The sequence below is a fragment of the Drosophila bipectinata genome, chromosome 3L, assembly GCF_030179905.1.
Source record: "Drosophila bipectinata strain 14024-0381.07 chromosome 3L, DbipHiC1v2, whole genome shotgun sequence".
NCBI lineage: Eukaryota > Metazoa > Arthropoda > Insecta > Diptera > Drosophilidae > Drosophila > Drosophila bipectinata.
Genome location: NC_091738.1, coordinates 23,064,318 through 23,089,974, shown reverse-complemented (window position 1 = coordinate 23,089,974; position 25,657 = coordinate 23,064,318). Strand labels below are relative to the sequence as shown.

At 39.0% G+C, this 25,657-nt stretch overlaps 7 protein-coding genes across 13 annotated transcripts; 3 read left to right on the top strand and 4 right to left on the bottom strand.

Moving 5' to 3' along the window:
* Positions 1 to 330: 330 nt before the first annotated feature.
* On the bottom strand, positions 331 to 2,386 carry Ssl1 (general transcription factor IIH subunit 2 Ssl1). The gene is made up of 4 exons (XM_017237770.3): positions 2,273 to 2,386; positions 2,102 to 2,210; positions 1,683 to 2,024; positions 331 to 1,619 (listed from the first exon to the last, which is right to left on the bottom strand). Exons 2-4 carry the CDS (start codon positions 2,164 to 2,166, stop codon positions 758 to 760), a joined length of 1,269 nt encoding a protein of 422 aa, XP_017093259.2. The 5' UTR covers positions 2,167 to 2,210; positions 2,273 to 2,386; the 3' UTR covers positions 331 to 757.
* Positions 2,387 to 2,931: 545 nt separating this feature from the next.
* Chro (chromodomain-containing protein chromator) lies at positions 2,932 to 6,919 on the top strand. 2 transcript variants are annotated; one of them, XM_017237768.3, is made up of 6 exons: positions 2,932 to 3,109; positions 3,634 to 3,717; positions 3,787 to 4,206; positions 4,261 to 5,177; positions 5,241 to 6,492; positions 6,551 to 6,919. In XM_017237768.3, the coding sequence occupies exons 2-6, from the start codon at positions 3,660 to 3,662 to the stop codon at positions 6,646 to 6,648; spliced, it is 2,745 nt and encodes a 914-aa protein (XP_017093257.2). In that variant the 5' UTR covers positions 2,932 to 3,109; positions 3,634 to 3,659; the 3' UTR covers positions 6,649 to 6,919. The 2 variants fall into 2 exon arrangements, with proteins under 2 accessions (XP_017093257.2, XP_017093256.2); XM_017237767.3 differs by lacking the exon at positions 2,932 to 3,109 and having other exon boundaries at positions 3,399 to 3,717.
* LOC108122920 (tRNA (cytosine(72)-C(5))-methyltransferase NSUN6) lies at positions 6,751 to 10,287 on the bottom strand. The gene is made up of 5 exons (XM_043211693.2): positions 10,142 to 10,287; positions 9,837 to 9,975; positions 9,289 to 9,773; positions 9,114 to 9,228; positions 6,751 to 9,055 (listed from the first exon to the last, which is right to left on the bottom strand). The coding sequence occupies exons 4-5, from the start codon at positions 9,177 to 9,179 to the stop codon at positions 7,802 to 7,804; spliced, it is 1,320 nt and encodes a 439-aa protein (XP_043067628.1). The 5' UTR covers positions 9,180 to 9,228; positions 9,289 to 9,773; positions 9,837 to 9,975; positions 10,142 to 10,287; the 3' UTR covers positions 6,751 to 7,801.
* A 452-nt stretch (positions 10,288 to 10,739) lies between these two features.
* On the top strand, positions 10,740 to 13,988 carry Arf1 (ADP-ribosylation factor 1). Of its 2 annotated transcripts, none has more exons than XM_017237771.3 (5): positions 10,740 to 10,881; positions 12,375 to 12,686; positions 12,755 to 12,864; positions 13,077 to 13,202; positions 13,309 to 13,988. In XM_017237771.3, the coding sequence occupies exons 2-5, from the start codon at positions 12,539 to 12,541 to the stop codon at positions 13,471 to 13,473; spliced, it is 549 nt and encodes a 182-aa protein (XP_017093260.1). In that variant the 5' UTR covers positions 10,740 to 10,881; positions 12,375 to 12,538; the 3' UTR covers positions 13,474 to 13,988. The 2 variants fall into 2 exon arrangements, with proteins under 2 accessions (XP_017093260.1, XP_017093261.1); XM_017237772.3 differs by lacking the exon at positions 10,740 to 10,881 and adding an exon at positions 10,994 to 11,135.
* Positions 13,989 to 20,403: 6,415 nt separating this feature from the next.
* On the top strand, positions 20,404 to 21,484 carry EMC4 (ER membrane protein complex subunit 4). The gene is made up of 3 exons (XM_017237755.3): positions 20,404 to 20,560; positions 20,634 to 20,766; positions 20,826 to 21,484. Exons 1-3 carry the CDS (start codon positions 20,505 to 20,507, stop codon positions 21,138 to 21,140), a joined length of 504 nt encoding a protein of 167 aa, XP_017093244.1. The 5' UTR covers positions 20,404 to 20,504; the 3' UTR covers positions 21,141 to 21,484.
* LOC108122913 (uncharacterized) lies at positions 21,147 to 23,322 on the bottom strand. Of its 5 annotated transcripts, none has more exons than XM_017237761.3 (4): positions 22,892 to 23,322; positions 21,961 to 22,014; positions 21,825 to 21,910; positions 21,147 to 21,290 (listed from the first exon to the last, which is right to left on the bottom strand). In XM_017237761.3, exons 1-4 carry the CDS (start codon positions 22,904 to 22,906, stop codon positions 21,227 to 21,229), a joined length of 219 nt encoding a protein of 72 aa, XP_017093250.2. In that variant the 5' UTR covers positions 22,907 to 23,322; the 3' UTR covers positions 21,147 to 21,226. The 5 variants fall into 5 exon arrangements, with proteins under 5 accessions (XP_017093250.2, XP_017093252.2, XP_017093246.2 ...); XM_017237763.3 differs by having other exon boundaries at positions 21,825 to 21,907; XM_017237757.3 differs by lacking the exon at positions 22,892 to 23,322 and adding an exon at positions 22,072 to 22,377.
* Positions 23,323 to 23,437: 115 nt separating this feature from the next.
* Positions 23,438 to 23,885, bottom strand: LOC108122916 (single-pass membrane and coiled-coil domain-containing protein 4 homolog). The gene is made up of 2 exons (XM_017237765.1): positions 23,797 to 23,885; positions 23,438 to 23,738 (listed from the first exon to the last, which is right to left on the bottom strand). The coding sequence occupies exon 2, from the start codon at positions 23,733 to 23,735 to the stop codon at positions 23,559 to 23,561; it is 177 nt and encodes a 58-aa protein (XP_017093254.1). The 5' UTR covers positions 23,736 to 23,738; positions 23,797 to 23,885; the 3' UTR covers positions 23,438 to 23,558.
* Between the last annotated feature and the right edge of the window lie 1,772 nt (positions 23,886 to 25,657).

Here is a 25,657-nt window from a genome sequence, read left to right as displayed (position 1 = left end):
GGCTTTTGATGCTAATAAAGAATATGTATGAATGATATTAACATTTAATAAATTTTATAGATTCGGATATGATTCCTTCTCCCTGTCGGTCCCTATTCTAGAAATACAATATACTCTTACACTAACACACTCTACTAGTACCGGGTATGAAAACTGCAAGGGTATAATAAGTTCAGCTGCGGTCGAAATTAACTTTTCTTTATCGTTTTTTATTTATCTTATTTATCTGAAATAATAAAAAAAACTGATTGTAAAAAGATTTTTGATGCGTTAAAAATAGTTTAATACGGGAAAATCAACTTACTGGTTTTCAGTAAAACATAACTTCAATTCGATTATAAACAGATCTTTAAGTTTATTTTCAATTTTCACTTTCTAAAGCCTTATATTATAATGATGATCATTAACATATTCCACTTATATTTAAGAAAAGGTTTTTTTTATTACCGAGCTGTGTGCTTGACTTCAAATCTAACGTCAACTGAATGGCGCGAGCTCTCGCAATCAAAGCGAATGCTAGCAATTAGAGACTCGGAGAACCTGCATTCAACCAAATGACTATTAAAGCAAGTGGGAATCACAAGTCACAATATCAACCGCAATGATTTCCGTACTGTATAAATAATTAATCCAGTCAAATAATTAATTGTAAAGCTTATATATTCTGGTCTCTTACAAAAGGCTTAACTAAGCTACCTACATTTACTTGTTTTAAAGCAGTTATATTTTTTTAACTTTGCGCAATAATTGAAGATTTCTAACGCGGATCCTCAGATGTAGGCTTTGTACTCTGCTGATACACTAGGCCATCAACTCCGGGAATAGTGTTGCAACCAACACACGCGTGTAGGGTTTCGTGTATGAACGCATCGCAGTCAATGCAAAAGAACTGCTGGCAAAATCCACATTTGAAGACACTTTTGTCGCCGACAAAGCTAAGAACCTTGGCACAGGCGTAGCATTCCTTTACACCGCCATTGTAGTCGGAGGAAACTGCCGGCATCGATTCAAAATTTACCTCCTCGAAGTTTGGCACAGGAAACAAGTGGTGATAGGAACGTGCCAGATGAGGAGCAGACACAAGGGTAAGACCACAGGATTGGCACTCAACAGGCAATTCGCAGTATTTGCTGTTACATTGGGGGCAATGGTGACCAGTAGTGCATAATATACTGGGCTCCTCCAAGTTTTCAATGTGACACATGCACATAGACAATGGCGCGTCCTTACCCTCCACCTCATTCTTGGTGTGGGGAAAGCCCATACGAATAAGGGAGTTATGCTGCGTCTTTGCCGCTGGTGGCGGGTCCACTTGCGACATAAGCTGATCGCGGAAGTGGGCATCGTCTAGGACTGCACCAAAAGTTCCCAGCGTCTGTTGAGTTAAATAGCGGGCTACATGAATTTCCGCGGATAATGATATGACAGAGCACCGAATGCCTTCTTTTTTCAGCTCGTCTATGGTAAGGTTGATGTCGACCGGGTCGCAGGTGGTAAGCGATCCCATTATGACGACAATCTCGCGAGATGCATGCGAAGGTACCACTTTAAGAGTTTTTAGCGCTAGATCTAAACCGTTTTGAAGCGATGGTTCGCTTGTCAGAGACACGTTTACCAAGCTATAAAAATAAATCTTAAAGCTTTTAATACACGAAGGCTCCCAAAAATTTTAATCTACTTACCTTTCCAACGCCTTTAGATGAACTCGCGACGTCCCGGTCAGTTCAGTTACCTTCTCGGCCCTTTTGGCCTTAAGTGCAATTATTCCCAGCTGACTAATGGGGTTCTGGTCGAAGAACTCTTCGATGAACTGCTCCAACAGCTTAATGGTGCACCGCAGTCTTGTGGGCTTCAAATCCGGTACGCTCATCGATTCGGAGCAATCCAATATGACGAAAAGGTGTCGCATCATGCCAAGCCGGTTTTGCTTTGTTTTCTGTGCCAGCCTCTGCCGCTTAGCCTTCTGGATGATTTCGGAAATTGCCCCGTCGAGTAGACCATCCTCGTCGTCTTTGATTGCTTCCCTGAGGGTTTAATAGTATAATGTCGTTCTGCCATAAACCAGCTAACCAGGCCTCCCATGATCCCAATAAGAACTCACCATGTTTTTTCGTATCCGGTCTCCCATCGGTACTCTTTCTGGTCTTCATTTTCATCGTCGGCCATTTTTGCAAATAATGAGAAGTGATTTCCGTCCTTGTAGTCTGGAGCTGATAAAAAAAAAATCAACTATATGGTAAATATTAAATTTTCTATATTCTCGTTGACCAACATTGAATTTTCCACCTTACAACACTACAATAGTTGCTATTAGAAAAATTGTCGATGAATCGAAAAATACCATCTTGTTCTATAGAGTTGCCACTCCGCCATGAACAATGAATACACCCCCTTGCAAAAACAATAAAGATCTAGAAAGCGTATGATATAGTGGAAAATATGATTTTATTTTTATATTTTATATTCACATTTTTTACCTACCTAATTAGCATGCCAAGTTAATACGTATTTTAATCGGTATTGGAATCGTTAAAGCGGTTTTTTTTTAATTGACTGTAATATATTTTTTCAATTTATGTTCTATTTAAATAAAAAATGTATTTATGCAATGTTTATTTTCAATTTTATTTCTAAATTTAAATTGAATATTCATCGAATGAATTTCATCCCTAACATGCGCACTTAGGGATGTGCGCAAATTCCTTTCGGAATGACGAAAAATTTTAAAGTTGCCACACCGTACAAATAATCTCACCACACGTACTGATTGGGTGATAAAGTGCTCTGTGACACGGGCGAACTTGAAATGGCGCTACACACTTTTTTTGGGCATAAAAGACAAAAAAAAAACAAACTCTGATTTTGGATAAGTGGAAAATCGCGTTACCCAACACACACCACAATACATATATGTAGGAATGAAATTCACCTATTAACGAAGGGATTACTAAGGTCGTTGTAGCCGAGTCGGTAACATCGTGCAGCTTTGGCATTCAGAGTTAGCGCCTACAATTTATAATCGCATGCAGAGTGTTGAAAAATTTGAACTAAAACTAAAATATCAGTTCTCGACTATTATTATTTTTTTTGTAAAAGTTTGTTTATGAAGGTGCGTAATGAAGATGATAAGAAAAAATCATTTTATGTTTTTCAACAAAAAAAATAGCATAGTGAAATAGTGAAATCTTACAACGCGCTGGCAAACATCGCTAAATAGTGTAACCCATGCTTCAATTTGTACATATTCGTAAATTCATATAAATTTTTGCGGTACTGTAAATGAGTCCGCCAAACTCAATCGGTACATTTAAAATTGCAAAAATTCTTTCTTTTCATATAATTTAAAAAACTTCTCCCTAAAATTGTATGATTGCAAAGAAACGTTTCTAGCGTCCTCTTTGGCGTTACTTGTTTAGGTCTCAAAGAGCCGCTGCATCCTTTTTATTGCAGATGTGTAGAAACACACCATGGGGAACGCATCGAGCACTGCAGGCGTTGCCACCTGGCACAAGTTTGCACAAACACACCACGGCACTGTACTTTTTTTTTCGTCTGTTAGTTCATATTTTAGCAAGCCATAATAAACATTTATAAACATTAAGTCGGTTTGATAAATTTAATTGCGGTCCACAGAAGCCTACGAGCTGCACCCGTGTATAATGTTGGCACAGGAGATCGCACCGACTGAAATTGGGAAACACGCAAATATTATCAGAGGTAAGAGGCAAAAAAAGTTTTTTGACTGAAAATAACTAAAACTTTTGTTAATAATTGGTTTATGAATAGCTGCACAGGAGGAACTTGCAAACATGGATGTGCTTGTGTGTGGCCGATGTTTGAGAGCCTATAATTTTGTGGAAGAGTTCCAGTCCCACAAGGAGGATGCCTGTGAAAAAGAGAACGCCAACATGAAAGAGTCGTTGGATACCAAGCCAACCATCTGGGCGTTTACTTTGTGGAAAGCTACCCAATTGTACTCACGGAAAGATGCTTATTCTGGAAACTCATGGGCTCTGTACCAACACTGGGTTAAATTGGAGGACAGCGTCAGGGAGCCATGGATTGTAGCTGGAAAAACTATACAGTCCTTCGGCAAGATTGCTCACGGGCAGCTTCAGGACATGCCAGTGCGCATAACGAAGACAGTTGTGAATCCAAATAATAATACCTCCAACAACAATAATTCCAACGTCTCGCCAACTAGAAGTAACAAGCGTAGTAGATAAAATAATTCATTAAACTAAAAAAATATGTTTCCAGAATCCCCGGCCGGGAAGCTACCAACCATATCAAACCAGTTAAAGGACACTGAGAATGAGCGACCAAAGTCGAAGCCGGGCACTCCAACGCCGTCAGTCCCCTCTAGTGGAGCAATCAAACCAAATAATCGACTTGCCATTCGAATTGATTCGAAAACAGAACAGCGAACAGAAGAGCCTGTTGAAAAAATTGTGGCTAAACGCTTCAACCCACGACGGAAGACTCACGAATATTTAGTTAAATGGGTGGATCGTTCGCATCATGAAAACACTTGGGAGGTCATGGCCAACCTTGAACGAGTTCCGTATTTTCTACAGATGTTCGAAAAGCAATTGGCGCGTCAAAAGCTGACCAGGGAGAAGGGTCTCGATGCTATTAAGCGTATGCAATCACCAGTTTCTTCCTCAAAATCAGATTCAGCCGCTCCACTAAGCCCGGTGCCGGCGCAGTCACAAATATCGCCCACTTCGCGACCTTCTCGCACGTCAAAGACGAAGGCAATGGATTCATTTAAGCAATGGGTAAATGAAAAGGGTGGTGGGGATGGATCTTCGTCGCCCTCTTCCGCCAATGAAGACGAATCGGCAACAGAGCAAGAATGGACATCATCAACGGGACTCGTTAAGCGAAAATTAGATCGTACAGACTCTAGCTTGGAGGAGAGTGGCCTCAACGATTCTATGGAATTAGAGGATTTGGAAGAAGATTTACCATCACACACGGTTAAGCGACTAAAAAACGGCGGAAGCTCTGTGCAGCTAAATAAACCACGTGTTCAGCACGCGGAGAAGTTGCAGACTAAGGTAAACGGCAACTCCAATTTATCACATCAAAAGATGGGCGAAATAATATACACAGAGGATAGCACCAGCTCGGGAATGTTCCGCAAGCCTGAAATGCCAAATACTCTTCACCTGGTAAATAATTTTTTTTATATACTTATATAATTAGTTTAATTTAAATCCTGAAACCTCTTCTAGAAAAAAGAGAAGACTGAGTGTCCGATACGCTATCTTTCGCGCTCCGAGGTGGCCAACAATTCCAGAGGTGTTTTCCGCGTGGATAGCTCTGAAGCCCAGCCAAACGCTTCCCCAGCTGCTTTACAGCCTCAAAAAGCTTCGTTGCCTGCAAGCGGAGGTATAGCCAAACGACTGCCCCTTGCCAGGCCCGCCCATTCTGGCGCCAACTCTCCCATTACTGTTGGTCAACGTCAACAAGTACTGCGCACCCCTGGGTCTACTGCGACTGTCCAGCGTAGATCTGCAGTTAGCGTTAATCCAAATGTGCGTCTGAACCAACAGCAAACTCCGGCCAGAGCCCATCCAGGTGGTCGCGTTTTAGCTCGTGCTGGAGCAGGAACACTTCAGCAACGACAACCGACAACCACACCTCAGATCGCTAAAGCAGTGACTCCTGAGCAAAAGATTCTACAGCTATCAAAGTCTGGGGATCTGAAGGTAACTCGGAAAGTGGTAACAAGAGAAGAGTTGATCGCGCAACGTGCTGCACAAGCTCGACAGCGACAGCAGCAATCCCAGGCGCAGATACAAAAGTTGACTGCAGGGCGGCAGCGAATTGCTGCTAAGCCATTAAGTCAACCTACGCCTGTGCCAATGGAGATGGAAGAGGACGTACAACACCAGGCTCAGCTGTGTCCAATTACGGGGAAGCTAATTGGTCAGGAGGAGACACAGTTGCAAATGGAACAAGAGCAGCAACAAGAGCAACAGCGTGAACAACTGGAAGCAGCGGCGCAGGCCCTTCTAAGTGGTGATCAACAGGTTCTTACCAACGAGGACGGATCTGCCCTGCTTGTTCGAGGCGAGGACGGAACTGTTTATCAGGTGGCGGGCAAGAATGCGGAAGGGCAGACCATTTTGGTCACACAGGGCCCCGACGGTGAACAACAATTTGCTTACGTAGCATCTGCTGAAGGAGAAGATCAGGATGTCCTCTCCTTGGACCATGCAGTGGCCGAGGCCGTCCACGCGGGTGAACAGGAGGATGCACAAAGTGCCGTGGCTGCACCGTCAGAGGGGGAGCAAATTCTCGTGTCTATGACTGAAGAAGAACTGGCCCAACATCAGGCAGCAGTGCTTCAACAGGCGGAGGCTGCCACAACTGGTACAGGAACGCCGGCTACAGCCCAAATACATATAACTACTTCTGACAGCGACGGGACAGAAGCCCAGATACCGGCCGAAGTTGTTCAAGCTGATTTGCCATCCCCTGGTCAGTTAAATGCAAAATTTATTAAAATCAATCTTAAATTAACGACAATATATTTCAGGAGGTACACGTCGCGTCGTCTTGCTTCTACAGGATGGAACCTTCATGATGACAGAGATGCATGAAGACCAGTTCAAAACGCTAAATATCCCTACGTAGAAATTTGGTAACAGTCTCTACATCAAGATGTATAAATTGGTCAACTTCCCACCTGCCGTTCGTGTAGTCGAAATCATTCCCACATTGCAGGCCAACATTCAGTGTCATTTATACCTTTATTTGTGTTAAATTCACAACTTCTTGACCAGAAAGACATTGCGTAAAACCCTAATTGTAACAGTATCCGACATAGGAAGTGTCGGTAGAGTTTGCATAGCGAATTTTCTTTTGCAAAATAATTTAATAAACATGTTTAAAATTTTGTAACGCATATTTGTATTCCAATACTTTACCTAACAAAAAGATGCCATCTTATAGGGCAAATAAGTGGCGTTCGACAAATTTTAAATAAAGTTTTGGCATTTCTTAACAAAACAACATTTAAGGAACGAATAAACTTAGCTGTAACAAATTTAATTAAATATATTAAGTGTAAATTACTTAAGTATTTTAACAAGATACCTTAAAAAAAATAATTCATTGGAATCATAAAAGACTCATGGTTTTCAATTGACGCCATTACAAACACCATTGGCCGAATTTGATACAAAAAAAAACCTGTATGAGAGAGAAGTGTAAAAAAATTAATTCTTAAAGTCTTATTTAAGACTCCATTATCCGAACTATTGATTTATACCTAATTTCACTTAGTAGAAAAACTAGTTTTTTAATTTTAAATTTTTATAGTTTTAATTTCGTTTAAGGTTGGAATCGCATAAAAACAAAATATAAACAGTTATGTTAAGGCGCAAATTCTGAAAAAATGTTTCAATGTTTTTTCCTAAAACGCTGTTTTTTTGCTACGGTTTTTGGACCTAATTTAAAGAACACATTCCCTTCTATCTCTATAATTAAACAATTACAATTAAACAAACTATCACTATAATTAAACCCATTTTTGATTTTTGATTAATCACTTATATGTCAGCTATAGGATAATGGCCGTTCCGATTTATATACTGCGTGCAAACGAAAGAAGGGAGTGTACAAATTTTCAAGTCGGTTTAAAACTGCGAGACTAGTTTGCGTAGAAACAGACAGGTCCTGATCAATAGTATATATACTTTATAGGGTCGGAAATGTCTCCTGCACTGCGTTGCACACTTTTGACCAAAATTAAAAAAATAATGAACGCAGTAAGTCAAAGTACACCTTATTTATGTTTTTGAAATTTAGCAATGAAAAATCCAACAGTATCAAATTCATCTTTATGGTGTTCTTTGTTTGGTCCAAAGCGTTGCAGCATTGATAATTGTGATGCTTCTAGGTTTTCTAGAGGTAAACCGGGGCCTCCCCAGCGTGGCGTCGCTTCTACCAATTTCAGGTCTGGAAATTTGCTCAAAGCCCAAGCCACAATACCTTCACATTCCGACTCAGTAACTGTGCAGGTACTGTAAACTAGAGTCCCGCCATCTCGCAACAGTTGGACTGCCTGTGTAAAAAGGCGCCTTTGAACATTTGGATATGACTTTAAGATTTTCGGCTGTTTAATTTGGCTTGCAAGTTGGGGGCGATTACCAAGACCGCTGCAAGGGGCATCCAATAAAATTCGATCGAAGCTAGCGCATGGAAATGGCGGTGCGGAAATTGTAGTGGCTTGCGAATCCACTGCCTTTGTCGAGTCAAAGACGTGTAACTGAATACTCCTATAGTAATCCAACTTGGACCGCATGGCTTGAACGCGGTTCTTCGAATTGTCCAATGCCATCACGCAACCATAGTCGCCCATTAGCTCAGCTATGTGGGTTGTTTTGTTGCCAGGTGCAGCGCACATATCTAAGACGACCTCTCCAGGTTGCGGATCCAGGACTCGTACGCATACAATTGAAGGAAGATTTTGTAGCAGGGCGTCTGCACAGCTCAAGTTTCCTAGTCCTGGTATCACACCGCTGATAGTTGACATCATTTCCACAGCTACTCCGGTTGCAGGCTCGTCATCATTAAATAGTTGATGTCGCCGCATTAGTACCTTCCCTTTTCCCAAGAAAATTTTTTCTGCACTGCCAAATCTTACAGCCGTACCTCTCTTGCATTTTCCACTCAGATCCGCAAAGATGTTCACCAACTCCTCAAATCTAGTATGATGTTCCATAGCGACAACCCCGGGGGCATATATGTGGGCTCCACGCAAAAGTGCAGCACCACAAGTTGAATCTACGATGACCTCTTTTAGTGTAGGGTCCGAAACATTCTCCACGTGGTCTGAATTCAATGGATCAATGCAAAGAACCTCGGGTAGGCTGTTAAGACCATAGACCTTAGGAGCGCCACTTCCATAACGGGTTACGAGTGTGTCTAAAACAATTTTTTTAAAATCAGCCACTGTTGAACGTAGAGTGTTTATCCTGTACGTAGTGGTTCGTGGTGCAACGCAGAGCCATTCCAGAAGAGGAGCAAGAGCTGTGGACTGATATAGAAACAACAAAGTTTGCATCCAAGCACAGCCAACAATATAAATTCATTACGTTTTCTTTCAAAATTTCCGCTTCCAAATGCGGACAGCTTAGAAACGGCGATTTTGGGTAGTGCATGTGAGCCCAAGAAATAATGCCTACGGCAGCAGTAAAAACCCAGGAAAATCTATTAAAAGAATAATAAAGTATTAAAATAATTATAAGGATGATTTCATTGTAGACTTACTCAAAGTATGTAAAACGTTCAGTTGGTCGTTTTTGTGCCTACTCGAAGTCCAGATTAGTGCGTCTGTTTTTGTTTTGAAATTTTTGTGGCGTGGTTGGTTTTAGTTTGTTCAGTGTTACCAGGGCTATGAAGAAAATTTCCCACTTCTTCCATTCCAAAAACACTCTTTTCCACACCACCTTTGAGGTAGTGTGGGCCGCGTTTTTTTAAGTGGTGTCTCCAGGAGGCCTTGTCCACATTCTTCACATAAGCCTAATTTCAACCTCTTGGATGACTCCTCTGCCTAGGAAGTTCGGTTAGACCAATTTTGTTAGACCACTTTGGATTTTTTGCACATAAACTGTGGCCAACGTAGCCATGAACGCTTTTAAACTTTTCGAAGCCTTCTTCACCTCCCAAATGTACTTCGTTGGCCAGCTGAGCTCAAACTTTTTCAAAATGATTTGGTTTGGTTAAATTAAGGGTGAAGTTTCTTGCAGGAAATGCTAAGGAGTTGAAAATGACCATTAATGGTATATTTTGTTTTCAAATTTAATAAATAAACTTACCTTGTCGTTATATCGGTGCTTTATTTTAGCCGGAACATTAGTATTTATCAACTTCCATTAGAAAATGGTGCAGGTCATATAGGGATTCCTTTTTATCAAATACTCTGTGGGCATTAAATTGGCGGCACAATTTTCGTCACTGCGCCAATTGAAAGTGGAAAGAGGAACTTATTAATTTTTAATTATAGTTCGCAAAAATAATATTTGCACATCTCCCACCAACTTGGAGCTGGCTATGGAAAAAATTGTACACTTCTTCCATTCGGAACATTCGGCAATATATAATAGTAATAAATTGTACTCACATTATCTCACATTGAAACCAAAGTATACCCAACCTTTATGATCTCCCTCTTATGGGCCACCTATTAGGTGAGCGCCGTCGAGATTAAATTGTTTAGTTCTTAGCTTATTTAGCTTAAGTTCCTTACAAACTCCATTGCCGTTGCCAATAGTAGGCAGTAAATTTCCTTCATTCCAAATGCAATAAAAATATTTTAATTAATTTTCGTCTATCCAATAATTTGGAGTACTTAAAAATTATCACCAAGAAGAACATGATGAAATATATATTGATAGATAATAGATGTTGATAGATAAAAAGTATCTAAAAATAAACAAATAATAATATATGTATTAATAAACTTGTTGTCTTTATATTATGCTGGAAAAAAATTGTATTTTACAAAATTATCAAAAGTATAAAATATATCGATATTTTGCAGTGATATTTTCAATATTTAATTTAATTTTTTGACTAAAAAAAATTTTATTGATACGATATTTTTTTTAAATATTCGACATAAGTTTGGCAGCCCTAAATATTGAATAAGGATGGCAGTTCTTCACGTTGGTGGGGAGACGTGGCAGCATTTCTGTATATTCACCAAAACCTCTCGGCAACATTTAGTTTGGTGAGTTTGCAGTTTTTTCAACGGCAAGTGTATTCTCGTAAAGTTAAATTTTGCTCTGTGATTTTTGACATTTCCAAGCCGAAATTTTTAAAATTTCCGCTCAATCTCTGTGAATTTGACTCAATTAGTTGGTGCGTATGTGTTATTAATCGAGATAAGGGTTTCACACAAAAACGAAGTAAATTTCGTTTTTGAAAGCCTGTACTGTAACAATGTGGACGATTTGGTGTATTTGTATTGGTGTGCGACGTTTAAACGCACGCACACACCCACGCGGCCGTGGGGAATTGTATATTTCTTCTTCTTGCCGTCTTTCTTTTCGCCATTCGGTGTGGTGTGTTTGTGGCAGAGAAAATTCTGTCCACTGAAGAATCTATATTAGTCGGTAAATAGACGTGAAATGTGTTTTTAAAAAAACTTTTGGGTATCTGAAAGATTGAATATGCATGGGGTCTATTCGAAATTCTTTATTTAGTTTTAAAAAACAAGGCATTTCCGTCGTCTCAAACCGCAGAAAAAAAAGCATACGTCACTTACACAGACGCAAAGGAAACCACGTACATGGTTTATTTAGGTTTCCAGTGTTTTATATTTAAAAAACGTTTTATGGCAGAGTGCGTCTTATTAAACTTTTAACACGCCTTGGATGATTAATCATTTTTAATATTGTCGCATAAAAAAGGACCGCAAACGTAAATTAATTGCAAGTCAAATTCTTAACTAGGCAGTAGGCAACCCTAGATGGCTGTCAAAGTGTGTGTGTGTGTTTAAGGTGTTGATGTGTGTGTGGGGTCCACCTCCCTCCCAGCTTGGCAAATAAAAGTTGCGACGTGTAGTTTTCGGATGTTTCTTGGGTATTTCGTTGATCTCAGCTCGGTCTTTCTGCACTTCATCACCCCAGCTTGGCCTTTTCGCAATTCCTGAGCCAAAACTGGGTGTGTGGTTCCTTGCTTACTTCATTCGTTTTCTTTTGCAGGCAAAGGGTGGAGTTCCGTGATAATAGACGGGGGATCGGGAGGAAGAGCCGGTCCCACCACTTCCGATCTTAGATTAAGACCCAGTTGAGTTATGTAGCGTGCCTTTCAACTACGTAAGAACTTAAAAGGTGACTCATTTTGGAAAAAGAAATTAGTTATTTGGTTTGATCGCCTACGAAAATAGTTTCTTGAATGAAAAAAGTATTCCTGGACCTGTTAAGGTCCTAGGTGTTCCTAGCGGAAGTTACATTAGTACATTAAATTCCATCAAATGTTTTATAAACTTTCACTTTCAGTGAAATGTGAAATATTTTTTTAATCAATTTATATAGTTGAGTAATTTAAATAAAAAATCATGTTCGACAAATTTAAGTCTGCAAGGTTCTGTATGCTTAGTACGGTTCGCAGTTAACAACGTTAGTCTACTTTCAAAAATTTTGCAAGCAAGTGACTCAAAATGCGTCAGTATCACGAAATTTAAACAAAAGCCACATCATACAATCATTGTTAAAAACATCATTCAAGACGATTTTAGTCGATTGGATTGAACGGCCGCCGCGACTCAAGTCGTTGCTCTTCTCTTGGTAGATTTTCATTGCATGCTGGAATTTCGCTATTTAAATCCGCTTATTATTTTTTCTTTGCAGATTTCCCCAAACCAGAAGTTTGCTTCATCTAACAGGGCATTGCAACTCGGATTTGAACTTGTAATTAATTCCAGCCAGCAAATACGCTAGCACTCAATTCACGGGTCCGACCTAAAAAAATAAAAAAATAATCACCTTCAGCGTCCAAAAAACAAAAAGCAAAAATGGGAAATGTATTTGCTAACCTCTTTAAAGGGCTTTTTGGTAAAAAAGAAATGAGAATATTAATGGTCGGATTAGATGCCGCTGGTAAAACAACCATTCTGTACAAACTCAAATTAGGCGAAATTGTTACAACGATACCTACTATTGGTAAGATAAAGAGCTCCTTTTAATCACTTTTGCCTGTTCCTTATTGATCAGTTACTGTCGCTTTTTAGGTTTCAATGTGGAGACTGTAGAATACAAGAATATTAGCTTTACTGTGTGGGATGTGGGCGGTCAAGATAAAATTCGTCCCCTATGGAGGCATTATTTCCAGAACACACAGGTAAGATATATCGCATCAGAAGGATTCTGCAGAATATGGTTTCTAGATTATTAAAGTGTAATCTTAGATGATGTTAAAAACTTGTAATGAATCATGCTGTGATTATTCAAAGTTTAAATTGTTTCAAGACGGGACTGATAGCAAGCAAAAGCTGTCAGTTTTCAAAACACGACTGTTTCGATATTGCATTAATATTTTTTGGTGTCTTCCAGGGTCTTATCTTTGTTGTTGATAGCAATGACCGTGAGCGTATTGGGGAGGCGAGAGAGGAGTTAATGCGCATGCTAGCAGAAGATGAATTGAGGGATGCAGTCTTGTTAATATTCGCCAACAAACAGGTAAGCTGCGACGAGGGCACGTAGTCTTGAGTCAATGGGTAACCCTGAACCATCCAAATTGATAAAGTTTTTTTACCTAAGTACTAAAAATCTAAAATTATTATAGGATCTGCCAAACGCAATGAATGCGGCCGAAATTACCGATAAGCTTGGCTTGCACTCACTCAGAAACCGTAACTGGTACATTCAAGCGACGTGTGCAACCAGCGGCGATGGACTCTACGAGGGACTCGATTGGCTCTCCAATCAGTTGAAGAACGCTAATCGCTAATTAAGCGCAAGACCATAACTACAGATCCCACAATAATATGAACACAACTCTGATTTCAAGTAAGCCGAAGTAGCAAACCAACAACACCCATAGAAAAGCGGCAAGATAAATTAAGCGGACAGCGGTGGAAATCATCAGGAAAACTTACCACAATAACAGCAGACTTTCGCATAACTAAAGGGCGCGTCCTGTCCGTATTTCTGAAAAGGAACTTCAATTGTTTAATGAATTGCAGGAACCTAACTTTTCAAGCAGCACATAAAACTCGCTATAATTTAATTTAAATTCATATAATTATTGAATGTTTTAAAGCAAATCGAGTAAAAGAAATTCCCCAATCTATTGCAAAAGAAAAGAACTACAGTATATGGTATAGAAATGTCTTGTAAGTTATTTTTGTCCTCTCCCAACCTTCATCAATATATTTCTTTTTAATTTTATAAATATAAAAATAATATTAATGAGAAAAACTGTAATTGTAATGGCTCTTTAAAAATACAAAAGAAAAATTTTAATTTTTATACTTTTGTTTGGTGTTGACGCTTGGCCAAGCTAATTCTTAAAAAAATCATGCATATACATACAACCATATTAAAAAGGAACGTAATAAATTAATATACAAAATAAATAACATTATTTCAATGCGTAAGTAATAAGAATGTTTTCGAAAATCACGCCATAATGGAACACTTGATAAATAAGTGTGTTGTGTTGCACACACACAGCACCCAATTGCACTATCATCCCACGCCCACTTCCTACCACATCTTCCACCCACCCACGCCTTCCTACTCCTAGACCATCCCTTCCTGGTAACCCTCCCCGGTGGAAACGGGAGTATACCACAGATATCCATTATTGAATGGAATTGTATCATCCAGGAACTGGGTGAAGTTGGCCGACTGCCATTAGAAGAAAGGTTCAGCTGACGAAAAGATCTTACTTTTTCTTTTATATTATTTACTTTTATAGGTAAATTTAACTATATCATATATCTGCCAGTTTCTCGGAAATTGGTAATGGTGAGGTCGACCCACCAAATTTCATAATGATCGGCCGACTATATCCTACAGCTGTCATATAACAAAACAAGCGAAAATGACCCAACTTTCGTTTTCGTACACATTCTATTTTTGGTCATTTGCTCCGACTTACCAAATTTCATAACGATCGGCCGACTATATCTTATAGCTGTTACATAACTAAATGATCAGAACTGGTATTTTGTATTTGGTAAATATCCGATGTTTGCGATATATCATATATGTACGAGTATATAATTATATAATATAAAATGATATATAATTATATCATTTTAACTAATATGTATTCAGGGGTTCTACACTCAAATTTCGCTTCAATCTCACTTTAGGGTGCCACACTTTGTGCGATTTTAAAAAAGGTGATCGTAAGGGCCCTATTCCAGGGGCATTGGAAATTTCTTTGAAGAGTTGAATTTGATTAAACTGCCAAAAACCATTAAATATTTATTTTTTTTTTACTGGTTCTTTCAGAATGGAAATGTCTTGTGCATCAATTAAAGCATCAGCTAGCATTCCTGCATTCATCATAAAGCTTAGAGGCCCAAAGGACCGAGGAACGCTCGAGAAACAATTTATTAGTATATGTTAAGCTATTTGTAATTTATTAGGAGGAGGTAAGCTAGGAGGAGTTAGTAAGGAAATTTAAAATCCTATATTTTAAATTGGAAGGACAGGAAAGAGATGTTATAGAGTAAAGACCATTGTAGTTCAAACATAAGACCCTAAAAGGGTCCTAGAAACTAAAGTTTCTAGTCCTTCTATTGGGAACGTTAAAACATAAGACCCTAAAAGGGTCCTAGAAACTAAAGTTTCTAGTCCTTCTATTGGGAATGTTAAAATTTAACCCCATAACCCATTGGTTAGATTCTGTAGACTTCAGACAAATTAATCGTACAGAGGGCAAGAACGATAAAAAGACATAGGCCAAAGATAAGCTGAAAAGTATATGAAAAGTTTTGTTCAGAGCCATGGCACAGTGTTTGGCACCATGGCACCTGGCGAATAAATGGGTTTGACCCTTAGAAGATCAGCTATTCAGGGAGAAAAACGGACAGAAAATAAGATTTGCTGATTGAATGTTGTACGCGTAAGGCTGATATGTCAATTTAGGCGGAGAATAAGTTGTTTGAAAAAATTCTGCGAATGGATCGGCAATGGCCTGGGCAGAGGTCGCAGATAAATTTTCAAACGTAAGCAGGGGTGGAAAAGATACGTGTTTACGTTTAGTGTTTACAAAGTTTTAATACTGCTTTGGATCCTGAGTAAATTGAATCCGGCAGCGACAAATATAATTTCTGTAAAAATTTACCGGTAAAATTTGACCCAGCTAGTAGATATCTTGAAAAATATATGCTACTGCAGGTTTTTTTATATTTAAGTAAGAGCCGATTTTTAGTATCTGGAGAGAGTGGTACCATCAGGATCATATACAAAACATAAGTCAAAAAGCTGACCTAACGAATTTCCAACATGGTTAATTTGACCTAGGGACAAGTCAAACATGCCCGCGGTGAAGACATGGTGCTGGGATATAAAGTCGACGTCATAAGATTAAAAATGGATTGAACAGCGGAAAAATGATGCCAATATGTGGGCAAACAAATTCGATGTCACAAAACTCTTGGATTTCACCTCCTCAGATGCAAGTTGGGAGTCTATCGAAATGAGGAATCCACCCCTCCTTCGCTGAGGTCGATTCCGTCTAAAAGTGGTTTACTTACTTGGGAAAACTTCGGAGCTAAAGATCTCCGGCTTTAACCAAGTTTCTGTAAAGGCTATAATATGGGATGCAAAGAAAGAACTATAAGAACATAGTTTGAAGAGTTTGTTACGTAGCCCCCAAGTATTCTTTTTATACCCTTGCAGAGGGTATTATAATTTTGGTCAAAAGTGTGCAACGCAGTGAAGGAGACATCTCCGACCCTATAAAGTATATATATTCTTGATCAGGATCACCTCCTGAGTTGATATGAGCATGTCCGTCTGTCCGTCTGTCCGTCTGTCCGTCTGTCTGTCCGTCTGTCTGTTTCTACGCAAACTAGTCTCTCAGTTTTAAAGCTATCGTCTTGAAACTTTGCACACACCCTTCTTTCCTTTGCACGCAGTATATAAGTCGGCCGACTATATCCTATAGCTGCCATATAACTGATTGATCGGAAATGATATAACTTTGGTGTTTTTAGAGTTAGAGAGTTCAAATTTGACATGAGTGCTATTTTTGGCAAAACATTACGACATGCCAAATTTCATAAGGATCGGCCGACTATATCCCATAGCTGCCATATAACTGAACGATTGGAAACACCCCAACTTTCGTGTTTTTGAAGATAGAAATCTTAAACTTCGTACAAATACTACTTTTGGTCAGATAATCAGACCTACCAAATTTCATAAGGATCGGCCGACTATATCCTATAGCTGACATACAACTGACCGATCGGAATTGACCCAACTTTCGTGTTTTTGAAGATAGAAAGCTGGAACTTGGTACAGATTAAATTTTGATCCATCCTACCAAATTTCATAAGGATCGGCCAACTATATCCGATGTTTGCGATATATATCCTTTTTTAGCTGCAAGGGTATATAAACTTCGGCTCCGCCCGAAGTTAGCTTTCCTTTCTTGTTTTTTTATTTATTTTTTTTTTATTATGAAAGGTGTGGTTTTATTTAAAACTGTCCAACAGGGACAACCAATAATTATTGTGGCAGAAAACTTGGCTTATGTGTAACTTAAGTTAGAGGTGGAAAAATAAGAATGTCTAAGAGTTACTCCGGATGAGGTCCAGCGGGTGAGTTCTGCGCAGCCGCCGCATCTGTTCGCTGTTGTCGAGGAGAGTGGTCGCCAACTCTTTGGGGTGGTTGTGTAGTCTCTGGATGTACTTGCTGCTGCTTCTCTGGATCTCCTCCTTCACCCACGAGAAGCCAAGCCCCTCGTGGATTGTCTGGTTGTCCTGGTAGACGTGGGCCCCAGTGGTGATATGGAGGGCTCTATTTTCAAACGTCTGGATAGTCTGAATATTGTTCTTGCTGGCCGTTCCCCAAAGTTGGATCCCGTATGTCCAAATTGGCCGAATAATCGCATTGTAGATTAGGATTTTCGGAGAGGTCCTTAGCTTCGACCTCCTACCCATCAGCCAATAGTACGCCTTCAATCTTACTTCACACTGCTTTCGCTTTTTGACTAGGTGAGGCTTCCAAGTAAGCCTCCTGTCTAGCTTGAAGCCCAGGTATCTTGGGTTTTCTACTTGTGGGATGGGGGAGCTGTTGAGGTGGACCGGTGGGCGATTTCCCCGACGGAGAGAAAATATGGTGGCGGTGGATTTATCGTTATTCACTTGAATATTCCACCTTCTCTGCCAATCGCCGAGAAGATCTAGTTGCTCCTGCATGACAGCAGCTGCCTCTGTTGCGTTGTCAGCAGCGGTCAGGAAGGCGGTATCGTCCGCATAGGTCGCTGCCATTATGTTGGGGCTCCGCAAAACTGGGAGATCGGCCGTGTAGACATTGTATAATAAAGGGCCCAGCACGCTGCCTTGGGGTACTCCGGCGCGGAACTCCCTGAGACCGGAAGTGACCGCATCTGACCGCAAATTTGCAGTCCCCCGATTTTAGTTCGGGGAGTTTGCTACGTAGCCCCCTAGTATTCTGATAGGTGTGGTAGTGACGATACTAGTTTTTTGGGTTAGTGGACAAAGAAGAGGTAGAAGGTTGATCCGTGGTTCTGATATGGGGAAGTTTCACTCCCACTGGTTTTAAAACTTTTTTCTTTTTATTCTTCAAATTCAAATTTTTGTATATTAGGTTAGGTTGAGGCGGCGATGGCGGGGCGGGGGCCAGTCACTGACCTCCCGCATCCACTTGAGCCACTGGGGCTCCTTGTGATACCGCACAAGCCAGAGGTCCCGCAAGAGGAGCCCACCCCATCCTATCTTCTAAAGGAGCCAAGGAATACTACCCTTCCTGAGACGACTCGCGCTCCCTGGAGCGTGGAGCGGTCTTCGTGAGGTCTGTTAGGTCCATGAGGGTTGCTGCACCTAGGAGTTTGAGTCGACTGCGACAAAACGCAGTGCAGTGGCACAGGGGGTGTGTGATTGTGTCCTTCTCCTCCTCTACGGAGAGCTGCGTGCCAATCATAGTGTGGCACCGCTAGTCTAGCCGCGTGCGTTCCTATTAACCAGTGCCTCGTGATGGCCTTGACCACTAGACTGCAGTCCTGCCCATTGAGGGCGATAAGCATCATTGATCTTTTCCTAGAGCGGGTGGGCCATATGAGGTCCTGCAGTTCTGGAGATTCCTCCATTTTCTCAGTGCTACCAGTTCGAAGTGATGCCTGCATTTCAGCCTACACGTTGCTAAGGGAATGCCTACTAGTTCTTTCTCTGGGAGGAGAGGGTTGGTAGTACCTGCTCTTGCTAATTCCGGGCACCCATATGAGGTGGATGTTGCTCCGTCTGTGTAAATATGAAGGGAACCGACTGGTCCCGGGATTTGAGTGTCCCATTCCTTCCTCGATGGAATGGAGTTCCTATATTTTAAGGTAAGATGATTGACAGGTATACAGTAGTCTGTAAGCCCCCGTAGGCGTTAAATGGAGTATGTCCAACTTGGTGGGTCCATAGTTAGTCCTTTTCCATAGACCCGCCCCGCCTAGCCTAATTGCCGATAGCGTCGCTATCTACCTCCACTATCTCTACAGGTAGAGAGAAGTCTAGGGTGTCTGTAGGTGTGGTACGGGGGCTGCCTGTAATGCAGACCTTCGCCTAAACCTTTCTCTACATATGGAGTTTGTTAGAGCAGGCCACCAGACTACCCCGTAGAACAGGATGGGTCGTATGACCACTGTATACAACCATGTGGTCATGTGGTCGCATAGAGTCTGGGGAAATTTGTCAATAGAAGGCGATTGTGACATCATTCTTTCAAATCATATTTTTACCCCATTATTTTTTTCAATTTCTATAAAAAACAAGAAAGGAAAGCTAACTTCGGACAGGGCCGAAGTTGAAATACCATTGCAGCTAATACCGGATATATGTATATCGCAAACATCGGATATAATTGGCCGATCCTTAAGAGAACATCAAAATATAATCAATTTATTATAATACAAAATCTAAATAAAATCCCAAACTTTTATCTTCAAGAACACCAAAGTTGGTATACCAAAAACCACTTCCGATCGTTCAGTTATATGGCAACTACAAGATATAGTCGGCCGATCGTTATGAAATTATGGAACGTTGGATCAACTGACCAAAAATAGAATCTGTACGAAGTTCCAACTTTCTATCTTCAAAACAGGGAAGTTATCCTTATGAAATTTAGTAATATTTACTATTTTGTCAAAAATAAAATTCATACAAAATATAAAAATACTCTCTAGCTCTAAAAACACCGAAGTTATGGCATTTCCGATCAATCAGTTATATGGCAGCTATAGGATATAGTCGGCCGATCCCGGCCGTTCCGACTTATATACTGCGTGCAAGGGAAAGAAGGGTGTGTGCAAAGTTTCAAGTCGATAGCTTCAAAACTGAGAGACTAGTTCGCGTAGAAACAGACAGACGGACATGCTCATATCAACTCAGGAGGTGTCCTGATCAAGAATATATATACTTTATAGGGTCGGAGATGTATCCTTCACTGCGTTGCACACTTTTGGACAAAATAATAATACCCAAAAATAATGGTATAAAAATTATAGAAAAATAAATTAAAATTGTTTTAATTTTTTCTAGATGCTGCTAGATTGCTCTGGAGTGGAGCTGCTGTTTAAATACGGAAACAAAAAAAATGTTGGTTTTACTAGTTTCTTATGTTGGTTTCCAGCGCTGAAATTGTCTAAAAATGGAAAAGCAGTTTTTGGTATTACTTGTTGAGGCGGAAAGTATTTTTTATAGTTTTGATTGCGGCCACACTGCAAATTATCAACAACCCTGGATAATTTACGGAAGTTGTCAATTATTGAAAAAAGGAAGCTGAACAATGTCCACTAAGCAAAGTTCAAAGAAGTTCAAATGGGCGCTGGATTTTAACATAAGGTATCTACTATTAAGTCGTCAAAAGTGGGTCAAATACCATTTTCACTATTAACTTTTCCACAATTTTCAAAAGCAAAAATGGTGACATGCCTTCGCCGCTCGGATACAACCCAGCAGCTCTGGTGAACCAGACCGATGCAGCTGGTCGCGACCAACGCTTGGTAATAAAAAAGTCATGGGATCTCGCTCTAGGACCTCTAAAGAACGTGAGTAGAGTGGGGTGAGGTGCTCAGCTGTGCGTAGTCTAACTTTTTTTCATATGCAGATACCCATGAACCTTTTTATCATGTACATGTCCGGCAACTCAATATCCATATTCCCTATTATGATGGTAGGAATGATGTTAATTCGGCCTATCAAGGCTATGTTCACCACTCAAGTAACCTCCAAGATGGCCGAGGGCGCTCAAGGAACCGGCCAGCGTATAGTCTACTTCCTTGGTAACCTGGCTAATGTGGCACTAGCTCTTTATAAGTGTCACAGCATGGGACTGCTGCCCACGCACGCTTCCGACTGGCTTGCGTTCATCCAACCTCAGACGCGTCTCGAACATTATGGCGGTGGAGTTTCCTTCATTTAGGTCCAGTTGTTAGAGGACGAAAAAGTTATAAAGGCTTTATTTTATTATAGATACATTTGTTTTGTTTAAAAAAATGTTTGCTCCGACTAATCGTCCAGAATCTTTTTGGCTTCCTTTTTAAAATCGTGCACAATTTGCTCGGCGGCTGATCTGGGAAAAGTTTAGGCATTATATTTAATATGCGTATTTAACTTGTAATAAGTATGGAATCCTAGTTTTTAAACTGAAACTTAAACTCACTTATGACACCAGTTTCTAAATCAGTTTTTTTTTTTGTAAAGTCAGCAGAAGTCATTGAAGAACTATCCGAAAAACGGCATAAAAATAAATCTTCCTAAGCATGACTCCACTTCTTTCACTTCAAAATTTCCTTATAAACGCATTTTTAATAATGGCTAAAATAATTTAATATGTATAAGCGGTGTTGGATACCTACATCTATAAATTGAATTGAAACTAATATTTCTAAGGATGTTGAAACAGGCAAAATACATACAAAGAGGATAATAGATTAAAACAAATACCAATTTTTGACATTTGAGCATGGCCAAATTTCATTCTTTATAATAGATTTGTAGACAATTTTTAAATGATTTCGCTCAATTTGTATTCCTAAAATTCGCTCAAATGATTTATTGAATTTAAAGCCGTGTGGATATCCTATTAAACTACAAAGGCCATTACTTTTTCTTGCTGTCCTCCATCAGTTCCTTTACTTTCTCGTTCAGTCGCTGAACCAATTTCTGAGGATCGTCAACACGGGGGACCTGCTAAAAGAATTGCTCAAAGAACTATTTTTGCAGTTTTTTATGGTTCTCACCTCATAGTTTTGGGATACGTAGATGCCCGTGTAAACCCCGGCTCCAAAGGTTATCTGGAATAAAAGACAGCGTACTATTAGTGGTTGGCCTCTAGCAGATCTTGTCCTAACCATGGAAAAAAACATTGCGCGGTTGAAAGTCCAAAAGCTTTTCTTCGGGCAGCAAGGCAGAGGCTCCGGAATTTCTGGCTGACAGCATGTGCTATTAGTGCGGATTTTCACTCCAGTATTAGCCCTGAGTCTAATCACTTGCGCCCCAAGTGCCAGCAATTTCATTTTGGCTTGCAGCTCAGTTAAAAGAAACTTTCAATTTGGTGAGGTTTGTGTTGATTTTTGGAGAGTCGAGATTTTTATGCCCTTGTCGGCAGTCTGACTTGGCCGACGTACTTACAAAAGAAAGCCTCCTATCTGATTAAAATGTACACAAGTTGAATTTATGTCTTTACAAACATTTTAAAACATTCTATTTTAAAAAATGTTTAAAAAAAATCCAGGCCAGTCTAGTCAAAGGCAGTGAGCATGTATTGAGCATGTTTATCGCATGATAATTGTATCATGGATTATCTAATATATTAAATTGACAGCCGAGAGCGCAAGAAAAATTATATTTAATTTTTCTTTAATGAAGTTAAATTGTCTTGAGATTTTACTTTTTTTTGTTTCTTTTCATTACATTTTTTTTATAATATTATTTTATAGATCTTTTTTTTTTGTTCTTTTGTTTTATTTTTTTAGCGGTTGAAAGTTATAAAAAAAGAGGGTTGAAAAAAGCTGTATGCGTACCACTGTATGTATGTAAATGTATAGGCACAAACTGGAAAAAAGCACGCCATGAAAATATCATAATATGGAATTAATGTAATGTACTGCTAGTGTTGTCTTTTGTGATAATTTGTAAACATACTATAAAAAAAGAACAACTTAAACTTACCAAAAATTTAAGCATCGTAGAAAAGCTAACTGAGCCCTTTTCGCCCGCAACCGCCAGCTTGAGAGTGAAAATGAGAACACTCGAAGCAAACGTCAGGCGACCGCGATAGTTGGATGTATGTGTGACAACAGCTGACTGGCACACTGGGTTTTTTCAGATATTTCACTGCGCGCAGATTAGATAATCGTTGTTTTTGATTTATCAAAACTTTTTTTCCAGAACTTCTATTGATTTTGTGGTCTTTATAGTGGAAATTGTGGCCTTGCTTTATATATGTTTAACTGTTATACTTTTATGTATATAGTAGAGCGAATACGAGCAAGTGTCTATGAATCAGGGAAAGACTGGCCAAAAAATAAACGGAAGCACATAACAGCCAAAAATAAAACCTGCTCATGGTTGTCAACGTGAGCAAATGGGAAAACCTAATTCATTAATATTAATTCATTTGTATTTTTGATATGATTTTTAACTTTATAAGTCTACTATTATTATTATTTAAAAAAAGATCAGGCAAAACCAGATTATGGAAACTCAGGCTATGAATAAGTTTGCAAAATACCATTTAATTTTAAAATGACAGCTATATACATATATATATGTTGAAACTGTTAATAGAATTGGGATTGCACTTCCTTTGGACAGATCCAGTCAAAGATTTCAGTCTTTAGGCCAGGATTGCAGGCCGTGTCTTCAAATAGACAAAGAGAACTAGAAACACTGCCAAGGCGCCAAAGGCGGGCAGAACCACAGTCCGAATTTTGGCCTGGATCTCCAAGTTGTCCAGCTTGCGCTCCTTCTTCTGTTTCCTCGTCTCCTTGACTTTTCCTTTAAGCTGACGCATGGCCTGCAAGAGTTGCACGGTATTAGGGCAACCTTTGGCAAATTTTGTGCTCAGCAGTTACTTCAATAGGCTTTGTAGTAGTTCGTTGGCGCAAATTAGATCGCCGTTGGACCTGGTGACGTGTAGAGTTTGGACGCCTGGTTTGTATATCTGAAACAACAACATCAACATCAACAAGTAGTTTATAGTGTGAACGAATTTTTTCCAAATTACGTACTATGGTCCCACAACCATAACGGTGGACACAAATGATTCAAATAACTTTTATATTATCATAACCGTTTATCTTGTTTTTAAAGCTATATGGTTGTAAAAATATTGTTTAAAAATGATGATTTCCGTCAACATGTTTTCGATACCACCAACCAAAACTGCTAGAAGAATCTTTGCTATTATTATTTTGCTAGGGACCTGTAATAAGTTTATTGGTGCGGGGTGGCATCCCTATGTAAATTTCTGGTATTTTTTTTTTCGATCAGGTGGCGTTCAGACCCTGTTAAAAACTATTTCACACTTTTCCTCTCGCCTTTATTAAGAGTAACACATTTAGAAAAAATCTTTTGTACAGTTTTTATTTATATTTATGCAAGACATTTTATAACATTTTTTTCTTTCTTTTCAACCAAACACCCATCGCTGAAGATCATTTAAAAATGTGCGCGCCAAAAATCTGAAATTCAAAATAGGTCAGACATATCAATTTCCACGAATATTAAATGATAAAATAAAAGTAGGCATGTAATATACAGTTTAAAAATTTGAACTTTTTCTTTGTATTGGGTTAAATTATGTGTATTTTATTAAATTAATTTATTTTTTTAAAAACTTTATGACCCCAATAAGCTGAGAAAATATACAAAAAATAAAGCAATCTTCAATTGCACTGTCTACCTAAATCTGGGGGTTCGTGGGATGTCGCCTTTATACATATGAACCACCATTTACTTCCAGTATTCGTTTGGATGCTTACATAGGTTTGTATACATATGTAAATAAAAAAAATAGTGTATGTACCATATAAAAAAAAAGTAATTAAAAAAAAACAAATGATTCTATAAAAAATTGTTATATGTGGCATTTTAAAATAGTTATTCTAAACGGCTGCCACAGAAAACACTAGTGATTTGGAGAATTGTTATACTTCAATCCACTGAAATATTTTCGCCCTGCCACAGGGCGAGGGGTTCAGACTGAGCTCCGAGTTCAGATAAAAAACTTGACATTACGTTAAATCAAAATCATCTTCAAAACTCTAAAGTAAAACCAAATTTTACAGGAGAGGGGTTACGATTATTTTACCTGTAAAATTTGTCTAGATGGGGCTCGTTGGCGAACAAAAGAAGGGAAAACCTAATTCATTAATATTAATTCATTTGTATTTTTGATATGATTTTTAACTTGTGCCATGTTTGAAGTGTATAGCTTTAAAACTGAGAGACTAATAATACTCATATGTACATACATATGTATGCATATACAAATATACAACCACAAGTTTAATATTTTTATATTTTCTTTATAAATAATAAATGTTTTATTCACATAATATCGCAAGAACGGAAAGTACATGCATTGGTTTTACAAAACAAACCAGCTTGATTGAAATATTACGCTATTAATTGACTTTAAGAAAACAAAAAAATGTACAATATCCTTCCTGTCTATTTTTAAATTTTTATTAACTAAACAGTATTAGAAAATTTCTTGTTTCCGTTGGGTAATTGGATCAGAACTACACAGAAAAAATAGTACCCTTTATATGTCATTAAATAAAAATTTATGTACTATATGCATGTACATATGTATGTAACCCGATTTTGAAGAAAAAGGCTTAATAGTCTAAAGTTTAGACTTTCTCAAATTTTGAATTTTGTCAAAACTTTTGGAAAATTTTTTGGATAAAGTAACTTTTATCTAATTGA

What these genes read in the sequence shown, in the direction of transcription:
- LOC108122920 (XM_043211693.2), bottom strand. Translation starts at nt 9,179, where the DNA reads ATGCACTACCCAAAATCGCCGTTTCTAAGCTGTCCGCATTTGGAAGCG. An exon ending in CGGAAATTTTGAAAGAAAAC is followed by an intron (nt 9,056 to 9,113) that starts GTAATGAATTTA and finishes TTTCTATATCAG; the next exon opens with TCCACAGCTCTTGCTCCTCT.
- Ssl1 (XM_017237770.3), bottom strand. Translation starts at nt 2,166, where the DNA reads ATGGCCGACGATGAAAATGAAGACCAGAAAGAGTACCGATGGGAGACC. An exon ending in ACCGGATACGAAAAAACATG is followed by an intron (nt 2,025 to 2,101) that starts GTGAGTTCTTAT and finishes TTAAACCCTCAG; the next exon opens with GGAAGCAATCAAAGACGACG. An exon ending in CATCTAAAGGCGTTGGAAAG is followed by an intron (nt 1,620 to 1,682) that starts GTAAGTAGATTA and finishes TTATTTTTATAG; the next exon opens with CTTGGTAAACGTGTCTCTGA.
- EMC4 (XM_017237755.3), top strand. Translation starts at nt 20,505, where the DNA reads ATGTCCACTAAGCAAAGTTCAAAGAAGTTCAAATGGGCGCTGGATTTT. An exon ending in GCGCTGGATTTTAACATAAG is followed by an intron (nt 20,561 to 20,633) that starts GTATCTACTATT and finishes AATTTTCAAAAG; the next exon opens with CAAAAATGGTGACATGCCTT. An exon ending in CTCTAGGACCTCTAAAGAAC is followed by an intron (nt 20,767 to 20,825) that starts GTGAGTAGAGTG and finishes TTTCATATGCAG; the next exon opens with ATACCCATGAACCTTTTTAT.
- Arf1 (XM_017237771.3), top strand. Translation starts at nt 12,539, where the DNA reads ATGGGAAATGTATTTGCTAACCTCTTTAAAGGGCTTTTTGGTAAAAAA. An exon ending in TACAACGATACCTACTATTG is followed by an intron (nt 12,687 to 12,754) that starts GTAAGATAAAGA and finishes GTCGCTTTTTAG; the next exon opens with GTTTCAATGTGGAGACTGTA. An exon ending in ATTATTTCCAGAACACACAG is followed by an intron (nt 12,865 to 13,076) that starts GTAAGATATATC and finishes GGTGTCTTCCAG; the next exon opens with GGTCTTATCTTTGTTGTTGA.
- LOC108122916 (XM_017237765.1), bottom strand. Translation starts at nt 23,735, where the DNA reads ATGCGTCAGCTTAAAGGAAAAGTCAAGGAGACGAGGAAACAGAAGAAG.
- Chro (XM_017237768.3), top strand. Translation starts at nt 3,660, where the DNA reads ATGTTGGCACAGGAGATCGCACCGACTGAAATTGGGAAACACGCAAAT. An exon ending in CAACGTCTCGCCAACTAGAA is followed by an intron (nt 4,207 to 4,260) that starts GTAACAAGCGTA and finishes ATATGTTTCCAG; the next exon opens with AATCCCCGGCCGGGAAGCTA. An exon ending in AGCTGATTTGCCATCCCCTG is followed by an intron (nt 6,493 to 6,550) that starts GTCAGTTAAATG and finishes AATATATTTCAG; the next exon opens with GAGGTACACGTCGCGTCGTC.
- LOC108122913 (XM_017237757.3), bottom strand. Translation starts at nt 22,236, where the DNA reads ATGAAATTGCTGGCACTTGGGGCGCAAGTGATTAGACTCAGGGCTAAT. An exon ending in GCGCAATGTTTTTTTCCATG is followed by an intron (nt 22,015 to 22,071) that starts GTTAGGACAAGA and finishes CTTTTATTCCAG; the next exon opens with ATAACCTTTGGAGCCGGGGT. An exon ending in ACGTATCCCAAAACTATGAG is followed by an intron (nt 21,911 to 21,960) that starts GTGAGAACCATA and finishes CAATTCTTTTAG; the next exon opens with CAGGTCCCCCGTGTTGACGA.